Raw genomic sequence first — 18,811 nt, forward strand, 5'->3', positions numbered from 1 at the left:
CTAGGGTTGGTTTCCTATTGTTGTTCCTGGATCCCAGAAGCCTCCATCTTGATGCAATCCCTTTATGATGCCCTGAAATCTGAACCCTTTTCCCTGACAGAAGAAGCTGTACTTGATTTCCATCGCCTGAAAAAAGCCATCTCCACTGCACCTGCATTAGGTCTACCAGATTATGATGAGCCCTTCAAACTTTTTGTGGCTGAGAGACAGGGTCATGCAACAGGAGTTCTGGCACAACGCCATGGGGGTCGCCTCCGGCCTCTGGGTTATTACTCCTGCAGGCTAGACCTGGTTGCACGAGGTGGTCCCTCCTGTCTGAGGGCTGTTTTTGCTGCTCATCTTCTTCTGGATAAAACGGCAGATTTGGTCTTAGGACATCCACTCACACTTCTGGCCCCCCATGACATTACCACAATACTGAACCAAACCCAACCAAAACATCTATCTGCCGCCAGGCATCTGCGACTGCAAGGCTCCCTTCTTTTACCTGATCATGTCACCCTGGTCAGATGCACCCAGATAAACCCTGCAACTCTTCTCCCTCTTCCAGGGGGGGGGGGGGGGTAGACGAAGCAGAAGAAGACACCGAAGACATGGCACCAGAGGATGTGGTACATGACTGTTTGGAACTTATGCAGGCAGAAACTACACACCTACCAACAGTCCATGATACGCCCTTATCAAATCCTGACCTAATACTCTTTGTGGATGGATCCCGCTTTGCAGATAATGCTGGCACCTACCACACTGGATATGCTGTGACTACCGACACAATGGTACTGCAAGCTAGACCTCTTCCACCTTTTATGTCTGCACAAGAGGCTGAACTAAGGGCCCTCACCAAAGCCTGTGAATTAACAAAAGGAAAGACAGCTAACATTTACACGGACTCCAGATATGCACTGGGGGTTGCACTTGATTTTGGCCTAATCTGGAAAATGAGGGGCTTTTTCACGGCAGCTGGGACTCCTGTAAAGCATGGAAAGGCGATCAACCGCCTTATGGAAGCACTCTTACTACTAGCCCAAGTGGCCATACTGAAGGTGAAGGCCCACGGTAAATTGACAACTATGGAAGCAAAAGGAAATCATCTGGCAGACATGGCTGCTAAGCAAGCTGTGGTCAGGGAGCAGGAAGAGGATGAAGAGATGTGCAGTGAGGTGATGCCTGTGTTAATTCATCAGCCCAAGGACACCCAACTCCAGGAAGCCCAGGATAACGCTTCAGAAGAAGAAAGGAAGGAATGGATACAGAAAGGAGCAGTTGAGGACAAAGGATTGTGGGTGGTGGGGAAGAAGGTTTTGCTTCCCAGATCCTTATATCCGGCAACAGTGCAGTGGGCACATGGGGCGTCACACCTGTCCAAGATGCTAATTAACTCTTTGATCAATAAGTACTACGTGGCACCCGGAATTACGGCTTACACAGACAGATTCTGTAAGTCTTGTGTTGTATGTGCCAAGTGCAATCCTGGAAGACCTGAAAAACCTCCAAGCAAACATCTGGCCAGGGCACTATATCCATTTCAGAGGATCCAGATAGATCATATCCAGATGCCAAAAAGTGGACGATTTGAATATGCCCTAGTGGTGGTGGATATGTTCTCAGGATGGCCAGAGGCATTCGCAGTAACCAACCAGACGGCAAGAACCACTGCCAAGAAGCTGCTCACGGAGATAGTCTGCAGATATGGAGTGCCCGAGGTGGTTGAAAGCGATCAGGGACCGGCTTTTACTGCCAATGTCACAAAAGAGATCTGGGGGGGCTCTGGGGGTCACACTTGCGTTTCACACACCCTATCATCCCCAGAGTAGTGGGAAGGTAGAGCACCTAAATGGGGTCCTGAAGTCAAGAATGTTAAAAATGGCCCAAGAGGTAGGAATGGGATGGCCGGACAGCTTGCCTATTGCTCTTTTCAGCGTTAGATACACACCAAGGGGAAGTCATGGGTTGTCTCCCTATGAGATTTTGTTTGGGTCCGCCCCTAGACTGGGTACCTACTATCCTCAACAATTACAATTGCAGTCTGACTCATTGACAAAGTATGTGATATCTTTGACACGTGTGTGGACTAATATCCATGTGCAAGTATTCTCCTCCATTCCAGATCCTGAGGCGGACATAGGAACACACACTTTACAACCTGGAGACTGAGTCTTGGTCAAAAAGTTTCTGCGAAAACATACATTGGAACCCAGATATGACGGTCCTTTCCAGGTGCTCCTGGTGACTGCCACTTCAGTGAAGTTGGAGGGAAAGTCCACCTGGATGCACACCTCACATTGCAAGAAGGTTCCAGCTCCAGAGGACGAGGCCCTGTCCGTGTCACCCACACCACAATGATTGTGTTGCATATCCTTTTTTGGTGGAAATGGGAGGGGGCCAACAGGTGGCCATCACTCACAAGGGTGACTCCACCCAGTTTTGGTATAATTCATCCAACACACAAGTAGCAACATTTTTCTTCAATCATAGCCTGTGCAAGAACACACCTGTCCCCATTGCCTCCACAATATATATATGTGTGATGGATGACTATTGGGGAGACAAGTGCGGATACTGAGGCTCAGTAGGATGGAATACGGGGCTTGACTGGGGGTATAAACCGCTAAGTGCTTTAAACCGCAAAGATAAAAATGGGAAGAGCCTAATTGATAGATTGACTATATTTAAAAAAGGCACATGTTCATATGAAAACCCAACAGGGAGAACTATGCCACTCACCCTCACCATAGAGAACCCCAGCCCAGGAGATGAGGGGCTTTACTGGTTGGGATACTGGGGACATGGGGAAGTGATGGGAAAATTCTGGATAAGGGATATGTATAGATCAAACCGATGGAAATCTTCCAGAGATACTGCTCCCACCTATAACCCACTTATGCCAAAGATCAAAACGTTGGCAGAGATGGTGGCCATAGCAAACCCTACATACGAAGATACTATAGCAGTAGAAACCGGCCTCTCAGACACTAATCTGTGGTTAGAATGGATGAGATACAATGCAAACTCGCATAATAAGTCCAACTGCTATGTGTGTGGGCATGCCAGACCACATCTGGGGACGGTACCAATAACCCTACCAGATTCCATAGAGGAGTGTGTCTTAAGCCTGTATACTAACATCTCAACGAACCAGTCTTTATGTGAGGACTGGAAGAAGCGTTACCCCCTAGTCCAAGGAGACGAAAAGGCCCCAAATGGTTTAACTATATATCCCGGTAATTATACCTGCTATGCCAACTACGAGGGAGGAGGAAGGTTCCTGGGGAACTTCACAAAGGGATTCTGTGCTGCTTATAGTACAGCCCGGTGTCAGGAATGGACTCAGCACTGGTGGTGGGACTCACCTGCCGTGTGGGCTGCAGTACCGGGGCTGACCAGTGGGTGCTCTCAGCAGCCAGAAGCTCACTTCTGCAATCAGCCAAACCTGGGGCTGATTGCAGAAGGTGTATTTATGGGATGGCCAGACCTGCAGTCTGGGCCTTGGTGTATGTTTTCCCATGAGCCCCTGTACCTGGTATCTTGTGTTCCTGTCTCGTTGCTGACCCTGCTTGATCCTGACCTCTGCTGATCGTCTCCTGTTGAACCCGGCTTGTGACCCTGACCATTCTCTGCCTGATCCTTTGTACCGCGCTTCCCGTGAGTTACTGAACCCAGCTTGTGACCCTGACCATTCTCTGCCTGCTCCTTTGGTACCTTGCTGCCCGCACATTGCTGACCTGGCCCGTCTGACCACGCTAACTACTCTGCCATCCATCCATCCTGCACGGATCCAGCCGTCCCTGCTCACACCTTCTGCCTCTTCACATCAGGCTTTCTACCTGCACATACCTCTGGCGGATCCCTCTACCACTAGCAGGTGTACTCAGGGGCCGCGACCTGGTTCCTGTCTGCTCCAAGTCCATCCCCACCATCAGGGGCCCTGGTGAATAAGCAGACTGGGACTTAGACTCCGCGCCTTGGGGAATCCTGTCCTGGGGACCGCTAGAGGTACCATCAAACGGTCATTACAGAACCCTACGGCCGGCCTGACCGTTCCACCTCTCCAGCCCTGACTACGCCTGTATTCCTGCACCTCCTAAGATTAGTGGAAGGTTGGTTTGCTCACTGTGTGTTTATATATATATATATATATATATATATATCTGGGTGGCTAATAATAAACTGTATTATACTGTACCCGAGGCCTGCGTTTCCCTGTGTCAGTCCACACCTTTCTGGTCACTCCTAGATTCCTGACATCACACCAAGGCCTTTCCTGACCAGAAGTGGCTGCACAGGGAAGCCATCTTGACTTGTTGTGAAGGATGCATCCTGATGAGGTTGTGTATTTGTCTATGCTAGTTTTTGATGACAGAGAATATGCCTATCAGACTCTGTGAATTCAAGGCCAGAGACCAGGTGGCCGCAGGATTTGAATCCCTATTCCTCTTCATCACTGAGAACAAGAATGTAGATTGGATAAACTACATCTACTATAATCAACAACGGTTTGTAAACTACACACGAGATGCCCTAAAGGGGATAGCAGAGCAGTTGGAGGCTACTTCTAACATGGTCTTTCAAAATCGTATGACACTCGATATGTTATTAGCTGAAAAGGGGGGGGTCTATAAAATGATACCAAAGACCATGACCTGCTGTACGTATATCCCAGATAACACAGGCCCAAATGGGAAGGTGACACTGGCCATCAAGAGGTTGGAGGACATGTCAAATGAACTTAAGGAAAACTCTGGCATTACACATCCCTGGGATCAGTGGTTTGGATGGCTGAGTGGCTGGCAGAAAGCCCTCGCCCAAGCAGGGGTGGTTATCCTGGGTATTATCATTCTAATGGCAATAGTCGCCTGCTGTGTGATCCCTTGCATTAAGAGGCTAATAGGGAAAGCTGTGAACGAGATCTCCCCTACATTCCTGAACTATAACAATGTTGAACTCCCCCCGTGAAGAAAGGGAATCCTATACTCCCTTACAGACCATGGCCCCTGATCATCATATTTCAGATTTATAAAAAAAAGGGAATGCTACAAATTCCCCCCCCCCCCTAACAGACAACTATAAGCAAGGAAAACAGTGCCTGACTGTGGCCTTCTCAGGACGTATCGAGACTCTAGGGATGGATTAGCCACTCAGGGGCTCTATATGCGTCTTAAAAGAGTTCCAGGGGGAGGGCCACCAGGCAGTTAGGACATCAGAAAACATAGGGACAGTCAGGAATAAAATAGCCATTTTAAGGGGGGGATGGTAGTGGATTGTGATAGACAGTCCACGTTTTATTAGATGATCAGTAAAATGAAAATTTTATAGTCTTGCTACTTTATGTTTTTTGCTCTTTAAAAAAATTCCTTACTCTCTTAAGTAAACAATCAGATATAGGTTGACAGAACAATGATGATAATTAAGATGGCGCCTTCATCCGGAGTCTCACCCTTGGTGACTCATTAGGAGAAAAGTATCTTTTAATGTAAACAACCCCCATAAAAGGGAATGAGTCTTTTTGGGGACAATGATTGGAAGATATCAACACGGATGGAAGAACACGCAGAAACCCAGTGGACTTTTCACCCAATCAATGTATATGCTTTGCCTGCATCATATGCCCTATAAATGATACTGTTAGTTCCTCAATAAAACAGAATTTTTAGGAAGTTGGCAAAGTGTCAGTGTCTTACTTCCACGTGCACGTATTCTCATATTAATTTGGCTCACTGGTAGATCACGGTAAATGGTCTGTAAGTGACCTAGTCCAAAACACAGGGGGCAACCTTGATGCATACCACCCCTAATTGGAAACCGAGAGCATTCAACCCCATGATAGTGGACCGTAGCGGACAGAATACTATAAAGTCTATAAATCCACTGAAGAAAATCATCTCCTAACCCCCACCTCTGCATGGCCCTCTGCATATAAGTCCAGGAAAGAATATTAAAGGCTTTAGTCATATCCAAAGACAAAAACATAAGGTCACAGGATGCATTTGCACGAAATTATCCTAGATTGTAAGCTCGAAAGAACAGGGCCCTCGAACATCTCGTGTATTGTATTATTACAGTCTTGTCTCATGTTCTGGCCCTCATGCTACTGTATAGCACTGAGCATACCCTTTGGCACTATATAAATACTGTATAATAATAATAATAATAATTACTGTTTAAAATAGAGCGCCGGATATTATCAGCTGCCTGGCGTCTAGGCATGCAACCCACTTGATCTTTATCGATTAAGGTAGGGATTAACACATTCAGTCTATTGGCCAGAGTTTTAGTCAGAATTTACATGTCCATATTTAACAGAAATAGTGCGGTAGTTCGACCATTATTGCTGATCTTCCCCGGCTTAGGAATCATCACTATCTCAGCCTTTAGCATTTCCGAAGTCAGCTGACCATCCTGCTTAAGCTGATTAAATACCTGTGTCAAAACAGGGACTACATCACTACATTTTTTTTTATAAAAAAAGAGCTGTGAAACCATGTAATATCAGTGCCCAGCATGTCCATTGCACATCTGTTATATGAGGTAAAGGAGTCTCCTGAAGGAACGTATCAATGACATCTGCTGGGGCGTCCCCCGAGTCGGCATAAAGTTTTGAAAGGCGATGAGAAAACTCATCCACTATATGCCTAGGGTTAGAGGTACTCAAACACTTCCTAGTTTTCAGAGTATGATGTTGACAAGGGACAAACGATTGTAACTTATTAGCTAACATAGTCCCTATCTTGTTGCCATTCGCATAAAATTTCTGGCGAGACCAACACAAATGGCACACAGCCTCGTCAGTCAAACAAAAGTTTAGATCCGTGCGAAGACGATCCACCTTCCTTCGGAGCGCAGCCGTAGGGGACCACTTAAACAGCACCGTAACCCACTTAAGCTCATGTTCCAAAGCCTGCTGATGGTGATCCCATTCCTTACACCGCCTGGAAGCCAATTGTATTTTATGGCCTCTAATAACCGCTTTATAAGCCTCCCAAGGAGTAACAGATGAGGAAACCGTACCCAAATTATTCCGAAAATAATCCAAGGAAAGTATCCAAGCATCCTCAACTACAGAGGAAAAAGAGAGAAGGGATTCATTAAGATACCAGGAGGGAGCCCGTAGACACTGAGAGGGAACTGAACACTGTGTGATGATCATTTTCAGACCAAGGCACTGCAGGAATCCTAATCAAGAGTAAATGCGGAAGAAAAGAAGGGGCCACAAAGACGTGATCAATACGAGAATGGCTAGAATGAGGGTTGGAAAAAAAGGTATAATCTCTAGAAGTGGGGTGAAATTCCCGCCAGGCATCGACCAGATTATGGGACTTGAGAATATGCCAAAACTCCACAGAGAGCGGAGAGGAAGCCGCTGAGTCCATGGGAGATTTATCTAGTTTAGGATTGAGGACTAAATTAGAGTCGCCTGAAAGCATAAGATGGCCTTTCTGATGAGCCTGAAAAACTGACAAGAGATGTACAAAAAAATGGGTTTGTCTCTGATTGGCCGCGTAATACGTACAAATTGTAACCTGCACATCCTGTAGAATCCCTACAACTATCAAGAGTAACGGCCCTGGGGGTCTGCAACTACTTTGTGCTCTTGGAAAGGCAAGGAGTTGCAAATCACCAAAAGGACCCCCTGGTTCTTGACCAGGATCCGAAGCCAAAAAGACCTGGGTATAACAACCATCTAAAAAGCATGGGGCATAAGAGGAAGTCAGGTGAGTCTCCTGTTGATAAGCTATATTGACTTTGGAGGAATGAAGGCAAGGAGTTGCGAATCACCAAAAGGACCCCCTGCTTCTTGACCGGGATCCGAAGCCAAAAAGACCTGGGTATAACAACCATCTAAAAAGCATGGGGCATAAGAGGAAGTCAGGTGAGTCTCCTGTTGATAAGCTATATTGACTTTGGAGGAACGAAGGCAAGGAGTTGCGAATCACCAAAAGGACCCCCTGCTTCTTGACCGGGATCCGAAGCCAAAAAGACCTGGGTATAACAACCATCTAAAAAGCATGGGGCATAAGAGGAAGTCAGGTGAGTCTCTTGTTGATAAGCTATATTGCCTTTGGAGGAACGAAGATGCTTAAAAACTTTAGTCCGTTTCTGCTGTGAGTTCACACCTTGAACATTAAGTGACAACCAAGTAAAAGTCATGACAACACACAAAAATCACTCGACCATGGGGGGCGCCCCAAAAGCACATCCCTCATTCCCCCCAAGACGAACATAAAAAAAGAAGGCAAGAAAAAAGGCTACCAGCAGGACTGAGGGAACCAGAGAAGAAGAGAGAGAACTTCATACATGTTAAGGACCAACTGGTGGTAGCCTCTAGCAACCCACAGGCTGGAATCCCTCAGGGCGTGGAATCTAAGCCTCAGTCTGCTGTTTCACCAGAGCCCCTGATGGTGGGGATGGACTTGAAGCAGCCTGAGACCAGGTCGCGACCCCCGAGTTCAACCAGCTGTGGTAGAGGTGTATTTGCCAGTGGTAGGTAACAAGTAAGAGCCAGATGTGAAGAGGTAGTGTGTAACGTAGTCAGACAGGCCAGGTCGGTAACAGCAGAGGCAGACGGTACAGATCAGCAGGCAAAAGGATAAACGGGTCACAGGCCAGGTTCAGCAACAGGAGGTCAGGTAAACAGGAGAAAACAGAAGAATGGTCAGACAAGCCAGGGATCAGGGCAGGAGAGAGTCACGATAATCCGGGTCAGGCAGGTTCAGCAACAAAGGCAATCTCAGGTACTAGGAACAGGAACACAGGAATAAGACCATACGGCAATGTGAGCATTGCAAGAGCTGGTTTAAATAGCACGCCCGTCACTGACAGGCGCGCCTGGGTCTTAGTGCATGCCAGCACTGTCATTGGTGACAGGCGCACCTGGGTCCTAGTGGCCGCCTGCCTCTATGTCTTGTCGGAATCCTACGCATGTGCAGATTCATGCGTCGTGGCGATCTTCTCGTTCCCTGACAATACACTAATGGGAGTGGCGCAAAGAGAAAAAATGGAATGCAACAATGTGCAAAAACAATGCTGAACATGCCACTCTTGTTCCCTGATGTGGGGTACGGTTTTCTGTGCCCCGTGGGTTCCATTGGATGCACACAACATACATCCAATGGAACCCATGGGGCATTATAAACATATTTTTAAAGGGAGACATAAAGTTAACAGGAGGTCAGACAATATCGCCCAGTCACAAATACACTCGGCAAACAGCGTACAAATGAATGCGCAGAGCAAGACTCTATACCTCAGCAATGGTTGGGGGGAGTCGCCCGCCCCAATAAGTTGGCCCCGCATAACAATATAGACAAAGAACCAACTATGTTACCAGGCTGAGACCGTGAGCCCCCCATCCCACCCAGAGGAGAACACAGTCAGGAGGCCAAAAGTCAACCAACAGCATACCCAATTGGGCTCAATGTGACCATCATTATAACATCACACAAAACCAACCCAATTGAAGGCCTTGACCTGAGTAGGGAGAGAAAGCAGAAACCTCCACCTCACCAAACCACCACTCCCTCCCCCACCCCCCTAGCATCTGCACATAATCAAAGGGGAAGGCCCATCCAGCTGATAAACTTCCAAAAAGAAGCCACTGGGATGGCAAAAGAGAGAAACAAACCAACCAACCACAAAAGGGCATTCAGGTCAAGCCCGTCCCAACCTGCTGGAAAGTCTGAGAGTGAAGCCAGGCTATTGCTTGAGATCTTCTGTCAGCTTCTCGGTTAGAAGAATTTTTTGGACTGCAAAGTAATCTTGGTAGATGCGCTGAAGAATTTGTTGAGGAAGTTTGCGAGGTAGAGTTGGGATCCAGAAGATTAAGCTCCGACAGGCAGCGTTTAAGATCAAGCATATTAAAAGCATCATGTTGAGACCCCTTATACATAAAGGACAGTCTTAAGGGGAACCCCCAGCAATAACAAATATGATTGTCCTGAAGGATTTGAAGATATGGTTTCATAGATCTCCTCTTCAAGATGGTAGTTTGGGAAAGGTCAGAATAAATCTGACAGGGGTGACTCTGAAACGAGAGGGCCTTCATTTCTCTAACCATTTGCATCACCTGTTCCTTCGTTTTATAATAATGAAACTTCAATATGATGTCCGGAAGTGGGTCTTCAGGTGGTCTGCGGCCTAAGGCACTATGTATCCTATCTATCTCCAGACAATCCACCTGGACATCAGAGATCAGTTCTTGCAATAAGGCTGAGCACTGGAGATCTGTAATAGTCTCAGGTAGGCCCCTGATACAAATATTACTGCGACAAGCTCTATTCTCCGCCTCTTCCAGTTGATTCTTAAGAGAATATAGTTCAGCCTGCAGATTTTCTATATCACCCTCATGGCCATCCAGAACTGTAGTAACATCATTCATTCTGTGTTCTAAAAGAGCAGCCCTCTCCCCCACATTTCTAAGTTCCTTGAGTAAATCAGCTCATAATTTATGAGAGATCTCGCCAAGTTCTTCTCGAACAATCCCTCGCGTCTTACCTAACAGAACTGAATCTTGATCCATACGGGATGGCTGCAAGGCAGAGGGAACTGCAACAGAATCCTCCGAGTCTCCTACTGAAGGCCGCGTGGTCTCATCTGCAGGGGGAGCCAATGCCATCTTGTACGGGAGTCGGCACTGCGGCTTAGGATCAGCCTGTTACTTGGACTTGGCCCAAAGAGCCATGGCCACAGATCACTCCCCCACACACTCCAATACCCGCGGAGACCAGTGGGGACTTGATGGGCTCCTGCTAGCCAGAGGGAGAGGAAGTGAAGAGTCCTGGGTGAGCAGAGCTAACTCAGATCGTGGCCATCTTGGGCCGCTCCACGCATGCGCCCCCCCGGTAACACTATACTCTTGAAGGTCAATCAGTAAACCTTCCGGAGGGGGAAAGGAGAGTTAACTAGTAAGGTTTCACTTTCCAAAAGGTCCGATTGGGATTTGACCTCAAAAACAGTTTTAGGACTAAAGGGGAATGGTTGGAAAGACCTCTAGCCTCATAGGCAAGATCAGAGATTAAGGGCAGTAGTCTAGTTATTCCCAAAGCTAAGTCTATTCTGGACAGGGTTTTATGGGTATGTGAGAAGCACGAAAAGTGTTTCCCAGTAGGGTATTATAGCCTCCAAATATCTGCCAGTCCAAGCTCCTGAATATATTTAGCAAAGGCTGTGGTTTGAGATGGCACTGATCCCGCGGCAGAGCTATACTTATCCAGAGATGGATAATTATTGAAGTCCCCTACCAACAACCAAGGGACATCTGGCTTATCTGAGGTAAACTTTAGGAGGTCCCTAAGGACATCAGGTGAATAGGGAGGAGGGATAAAGATATTAGCCACCAAATACGATTTCCTAAACAATGTATAATACAGGAATATATACCTTCCTTTCGTTCCCGCTGGACCTGGCTGCAGGAGAAGTCCACCCCATTGGCTGTTAAGATAGACACCCCTCTAGAATAACAGATGTAAGTAGAATGACATTGAGTACTATAAGTAGTGCGTTTCAAATAATTTAGAGTATCTAAGCAAAAGGTGGGTCTCCTGTAAACAGATCACACAAAGAGAATGATATTTCAGAGTAGCAAACACAGCTTGTCGCTTGGTGGGATCACCAGGTCCTCTCACATTCCAAATTAAAGTATCAGTCAATATACCCATATCAGTTCAGCCAAAATCAAAGTATAATAAAATGTCCCGCTCTAGCGAGTGGAGCCAGAAAAGGTGTAGTAGGGGCCCCACGCCATGGAACAGAGTGAAGGAGCTCAGAGCATATACGATCATCACTTTGGGAGGACTAACTCTTAATGCGCCAGAGAGCATCTGGCTCATAAGCCTCCAAGAATAGCACCGACCTCCAGCCCGTACAATCAAATATTTTGCAGAAAAAGCAGCAAACCAAAAGTCATCAAAAAAGAGAAAAATAAATGAAAAACATAAAAAGAAGAAAAAATATAAACAGCTTGTAAAACAATTTGCTCCTGGCAGGAGGCACTACCTGGGAGGCCATGTGACCAGGAAAAGAACTTGTGCAGAACGCGCCTGTACTGAGTGCTGTATATAAAGCCCAGAACAGGAACACAATTTGCAATGGCGCTGTAACGGAACCGACCCCAGAATGCGCTTGGGTACTTCCGTTAGACTACCGCTTCCCCGTCAAAACACCAACCACAGACACCACAGCTGACCAAACAAGACTAGTTTATTTGAACACAGATACAAGATATATACACTCAAGGGGACAATCCCCCCTACCTGCATAATGACACAGGGTGGGGCAATTTACATTTAGTAACAAGAGACACACCAACAGACAGTCCCACCAGGAGGAAGAGCTGCTGGAGACACCCCCCACCAAGCCAATACACAAACACATACATCCCATAATAGTTTGCTCCCAAGCCAGAAACACAATAGAACAATGGGATGCAACCACATAACCTCAAACAATCAACAACCCCCACCCCAATATTAGGACAGATCACCCTGTACCCCTAACAGGCACAGGGTGATTTACACATAAGAGGGATATGGGGAGCTGAGACAGGGGTCTCCCCACCTCTCCAAAGTGAGCTGGGTTCCATAGGCCCCCCACCCAAAGTGAATGCCATCACAGGTGTTATCCATCTGTCTAGCTTTGCAAAGCTTTTGAAAGAAGCAGAAGAAAATCTTTATCGGGGTTCAAGCTGGGTTGGAAGATCGACTGGGTTGCTTATATTCATCAAGCCACTGGGCAGCTGCAGCTGGCGTATCAAAAAAGTAGGTAGTATCATGAGCAACTATCCACAGCCTAGCCAGATATAGCGTGGAGTAACTGAGATCCAATTGGCACATCCTTCTCTTCACATTAGAATACTGCGCATGTTGGCGCTGCACTTCTGCTGAAAAACAGGAAAGAAGAAAATTTGAAAACCATCCTCGGAGATAGACCCTTTCTGATTTGCCTTCTGTAGAATAATGTCTCGATCTTGATAATTTAGCATCCGTATGAGAAAGGTTCTAGGAGGGGCTCCCTCCGGTGGTGGCCTAGCCAGAACTTTCTGCTTCAAATGTAGTTTTAAGCCAAGTTTCAACAAAGTCCACCAGATTCTTACCCTCTGTTCTTTCAGGAAGACACACAATTCTAACATTATTCCGGCTTAAACAATTTTCCAAGTCCTCCAAACGGAAGTCATGACTGGCTAATTGTAGATTTAGTAGATTGCAGCAATGGATGAACAGAGTCCTCCAGCACACTAATTCTGTCTTCAACAGCAGTAACCCTTTCTTTAAAATTGTGTAAATCTTGTCTGAGTAAACAAATATCTTCCATCATGCCTCCAAATCCCTGGGTTAGTGTAGTAAGATAACTTTTACAGGTGGCGATTGCTGACATAATATCTTTTAATGTTGGTTCAGTATCACCATCAGGGATGGAGTCAGGGTCTGTAGCAGGGTTACTTACTGCCGAGGCTGAGGAAGTAGCTATCCCCGCTGGGGGTGCTGATGTGCATCTTTAGCCAGTGTCTGGGCAAAGCACTTCAGGTGGGCGGTTGTATCACGCAGCTTCTCCTTAACTGAGCGCTGTGGCTAGAGTCTGGCACCATCTTCCCTGTTCTTCTTTGTCATGAGTCTGGAGCAGGAATGACGAGCACCAAGAGATCCGGGTGAGTCACGAGAGTGAGGGTGTACAATCTAGCCCAGTAAGTTAGGATGGGTCCTAATGTAGAATGAGAAATTCAGGACGGGAAAGGAGAACTCAAACCGCACATCTACTCACATCTCTGCCCAAGCCATACCCATCGAAGAAAGTATTTTTAAAAGAAGTATAGTATAGTGTCCCCAAAAACTCAGTGTTAGCAGGATAAGCCCCATTTGCTGCCAGCACTAGTTTTTAGCCCCTGCAGTTATTCATGGAAGATTTGTATCAATTGATTGTGGGCCAAAGCAATTTATACACACAGAAATACATCATCGCCCACCCATATTCAGCTCTTGCCAGACAATTCGCATGGAAATCTATCACGGTTTCTGAAGTTAAAACTTTCTTTGGGCCAAACCCTCAACATGGGCATTACAAAAAAGAATGAATTTGCGGTCATTTTGGTTCATAGACTCGAATCATCATATGCCCATATTCTCTACTATTACATATATGCATACAGTATATACATAACAAGAACCATCAACTTTGAGTGGTTATACCTGGATGATGCTCTGCAGCTACAGGCATCATCCTGGTATAGTTTTTTCCAGCTGGTGGTCGGCTTTCATATAAAAGCAATCCTAGTGGTTAACACCACCCCCATTGATTTCTCCGTCACATCCAACAACGCTACCATCAAACCCGCCCCTGCAGGCCAGAGTACTTGGTGTCATTCTGGACTCCAACCTATCCTTTCAACCCCAAGTCCAATCTTTAACAAACTCGTGCAGACTCCACCTCCGCAACATCGCCAAAATCCGCACGTTCCTAACCCCAGAAACCACTAAACAGCTCATCCACTCTCTCATCATATCACGACTCGACTACTGCAACTCCCTCCTCATTGGCCTGCCTCGCCGCTGGCTATCCCCGCTTCAGTCGATCCTGAATACGGCTGCCAGACTCATTCACCTTTCCAACCGCTCTGTCTCCGCCACCCCCCTCTGCCAATCCCTCCACTGGCTTCCGATTGCGCAACGGATCAAATTCAAAATCCTAATGCTGACGTACAAAGCTGTCCACCATACTGCCTCGAACTACATCACTGACCTAATATCCGAGTACCGCCCAGCACGCACACTCTGCTCCTCACAAGACCTCCTTCTCTCTAGTTCCCTGGTCTCCTCCTCCCATGCCCGCCTCCAGGACTTCTCCAGGGTGTCACCCATCCTCTGGAACTCCCTGCCCCAACCCATCAGATTATCACCTACTCTCCTCTCCTTTAGGCGCACCCTGAAAACCCATCTCTTCAGGGAAGCCTACCCCACCCCCTGCTAACTTGCCGACCTCCTCCACTCTTCCTACCACTCCATCCCCCACAGCTATCTCCTCCTGTGCCACCATCCCCTCCCTCCTAGATTGTAAGCTCGAAAGAGCAGGGCCCTCGATCCCCTCATGTTTTGCATTGTATTGGTATTGTTCTGTCACATGTTCTGTCCCCCTTTGTAATGTACAGCGGTGAGCGAACTATTGGCGCTTTATAAATACTGTATAATAATAAAAAATAATAATAATAATTAGCTATTGGATCATTTTTACAAGCAAGACTTTTCCCCCTCCTTCTGCCTTCCATGGCTTTCTCGGGCTCTCCTGTCCCATAGGGGAATCTGAGAATGCAACCAGCAGTTCCACCGGCTGACCATAGAGGGACTGGAATGGCTCCAATCACCTCCTTGGTCTAAGAAACCGGATGCTACAATTCATCATTTCTGTTTCGCCGGATATAAACACTGCAATTTTTAAATTGGAAAAGCATTTGATCACACCGATCTTTGTGTGATGAGATGCTTTAAGGGCAGAGGAGAGATCTAAGGTTAATAGACCCTAGATTTCTCAGAAAAGAGTACCTGTCACTGCCTATTGCTATCACAGGGGATATTTACATTCCCTGTGATAACAATAAAAGTGATCCAAAACAAAAAAAAGGGGACAGTGTAAAAATTTAAAAAAATAAATAAATAAATCACCCTCCCTTCCATACTCAAAGGCAAAATCTAGCATCGGTCCCATGTCGGTATGTATCATGCATGTGAGGTATCACCATGAACATCAGATTGAGGGCAGTAATTTTAGCATTAGACCTCCTGTGTAAATATAAAGTGGTGACCTGTAAAGGCTTTTAAAGTGTCACCTATCGATGTTTCACAGGCGTATGCAATTGTAAAGCATGTCATGTTTGATATCTATTTACTCAGTATAACATCATCTTTTATATTTTATCACACAATTGGGCAATATGTTGTGTTTTTGTACATTAAAATTAAAAAAAAGTATTTCTTCTAAAAAATTTGCATTTGAAAACAAAATGCTCAAATACTGTGTGACATAACAAATTGCAACACCCACCGTTATATTCTCTCTAGGGCCTCCATTTAAAAAATATATATTATTTGTAGGTTCAATGTAATTTTCTAGCAAAAAAACATTTTTTTCATGTAAACAAAAAGTGTCAGAAAAGGCTTGTTCTTCAAGTAGTTCGAAGAGTGGGTGATTTGTGGCATAAGCTTCTAATGTTGGCTCTGAAATGCCAGGATAGTAGAAACACCCCCCCCCCCCTTCCCCTAATGACCCCTGGAAAGCAGACACTCAAAAGGTATTTGCTAAGGGGCATGGTGAATATTTTTCAGATTTCATTTGTTGCCACAAATTTTTGGAAAAGGAAGCAATAAAACAAAAATTTATTTTTCTTTTTGTTTTTTCAAAACCCTGTGGGGGGGGGGGAGGAAGCTGGCATTTCAGGGCCTCAGAAACTGAGGTTATAGGGGATAGTTGAATTCATTGTGATAGCATTAAAAGTGATAAAAAATGAAAGGGATAGTGTAAAAATTATTTAAAAAATTAAAATAACTTAAAAAAAAAAAAATCCCCCTCGCCCCCCCTATGCGAGCGTTGACCCTGTGCTGGTATGTAAACAGCGGTTGCACCATGCATGTGAGGTATCGCCGTGAATGTCATATAAAAGGCAGTAATTCTAACACTAGACCTCCTCTGTAAATCTAAAATGGTAGCTTATAAAGGCTTTTAAAACGTTGCCTATGGATATTAAAAACGTATGCAGTTTGTTGCCATTGCAGGGGGCATGCACAGTTTTAAAGCATGTCATGTTTGGTATCTATTTACTCGGCATAGCATCATCTTTTATTCTTTACCAAATAACTGGCCAATATATTGTGTTTTTGTGCATTAAAAGTAAAAAAAAGTGTATTTTTTTTTTAAATTGCATTTGAAAAATTTCTGCGCGAGTACTATGTGACTTAAAAAATTAGAGCACCCACCATTTTATTCACTAGGGTGTTTGCTTTAAAAAATATACAATGTTTGGGGGTTTAAATTAATTTTCTAGCAAAAAATACTGATTTTTTTCATGTGAACAAAAAGTGTCAGAAAAGGCTTGATCTTCAGGTGAATTTGCAAACAATGGTGCAGCGCTCCCGTGCTAGTTAATATTAATTATTCATAATTTAGTGTGTTTAAAAAATAAAATAAAAATAGATAATAAAACATTGATCTCTATCCTTAAATCCGTAAATTGCAGTATCTATACCATAGTTCCTAGACGCTATACCTCTCACACAAAGCAATCAATATACACTTATTTGGATTTTTTTTACCAAAAACGTAGCAGAATACATTTTGGCCTAAATTTATAACTAACTTTGAGTTTACAATATATTTTTTATTGGTGAAAGTAAAAAAATATCGTTTTTCTTCAAAATTGTCGGTCTTTTTTTGTTTATAGCGCGAAAAATAAAAAGCTCACAGGTGATAAAATACTACCAAAAGAAAGCTCTATTTGTGTGAAAAAAAGGACGTAATTTTCGTTTGGGTGCAGCATTGCATGACTGCACAATTATCAGTTGAACTAGTGCAGCGCCGAGTAGCAAAAAAGAGGCCTGGTTATTAAGGGGGTAAATCCTCTATAGGGCAAGTGGTTAAAGATAAGGACCGGAATAGCTATATTCCCACAACCAGTTGCCATCACCCGAGGTGGATTTATATCATTCCTAACAGTCAGATCACCAGAATTAGGAGAAATTGTGATTTAGAAATGGATTATATCCAGCAGACTAACAAATTAATAGAGAGGTTTTTAGTGAAAGGATACACAAAATCTTTTTTAGACAAAGAAAGAGCAAAGGTTTTAAAGAAGGACAGAGATTTTCTTTAATAAGAAAGTTAAAAAGAACATGAAGATAAGTTGTGAATTCATTACTGATTTCAATATACAGTATAAAGAGGTGGAGAAAATTGTTAAAAAACACTTGCACATTTTACAAAAAGATGAGACTTTAAGTAAAGTGATCCTGGATAACCCTAAATTTATAGATAGAAAGAGTAGACCCTTAAAAACTAGGATTGTACATAATGTTTTGATCCACCCCAAAAAAATTTTTTAAATGCAATAGGTGTAAAGTATGCAGGACAGTTAAAAATTTGAGGGGAAGAGTAAATAAATTTAAATCAACCTCTACGAATAAGGAATATAACATTAGATCATTCATCACCTGTGATTCTACCCACATGGTGTATGTATTAGCATGCCCCTGTTGGGCACAATATGTGGGGAGAACCGCAAGGAAATTAAAAACAAGAGTAGGGGAGCACATTAACAATATAAAAAATGGGGGTGGATTAGCCTGTGCATGGCGCTGATCGGGAGAGCATTGTGAAATCTCCCAAACCCAGGCTCCCCCAGTGCCCAAACTAACAGGTCATCATTACCTTTGGATAGCCAGGAAGGAGGAGGGGGACTTGCCTGCTGCCGGGTCCCGTGGAAGTGTTCCTGCACCCGGCCTGTGTCCTGCGAGCCCTCGGTTCCCAGGAGGTGTGTGGGAGGAAGCTGGAGCCGAAGGGCAAAAAGTCCCTGATTGCTGGGAAACGGAGGACACTGGGTGGTCATGTGAATGGCTGCGAATACACGAGGAGGAGAGAGATGCCGGCCGGCATAGGAGAACATTTGCAGCCCTGATCTCCCCTCTCCCCACTGTCTCCCTCACCCCCCTAGATTGATTTCTAACCAGGAGCATATGAATCTAATGCCTTCTCCCTGGGACTGCTATTCAACTGCAACCCCCCTTGCGGTGGAACGGTTGGATGCCACCCCCCCTTTTGAAGTGAAGGAAAAGAGCTATATGGG

The 18,811-nt window shown here is 45.1% G+C and overlaps 1 protein-coding gene across 1 annotated transcript; it reads left to right on the plus strand.

Annotated features, from left to right (window-relative positions):
• Window positions 1–576: 576 nt before the first annotated feature.
• LOC149451907 (uncharacterized) lies at window positions 577–2,343 on the plus strand. Its single transcript, XM_089689986.1, has 2 exons — window positions 577–1,279; window positions 2,199–2,343. The coding sequence occupies exons 1-2, from the start codon at window positions 594–596 to the stop codon at window positions 2,341–2,343; spliced, it is 831 nt and encodes a 276-aa protein (XP_089546112.1). The 5' UTR covers window positions 577–593.
• The last annotated feature ends 16,468 nt before the right edge of the window (window positions 2,344–18,811 follow it).

This window comes from Staurois parvus, unplaced genomic scaffold (genome assembly GCF_062004578.1).
Source record: "Staurois parvus isolate SC_StPar_1 unplaced genomic scaffold, SC_StPar_1.0 ptg000508l, whole genome shotgun sequence".
Lineage (NCBI taxonomy): Eukaryota > Metazoa > Chordata > Amphibia > Anura > Ranidae > Staurois > Staurois parvus.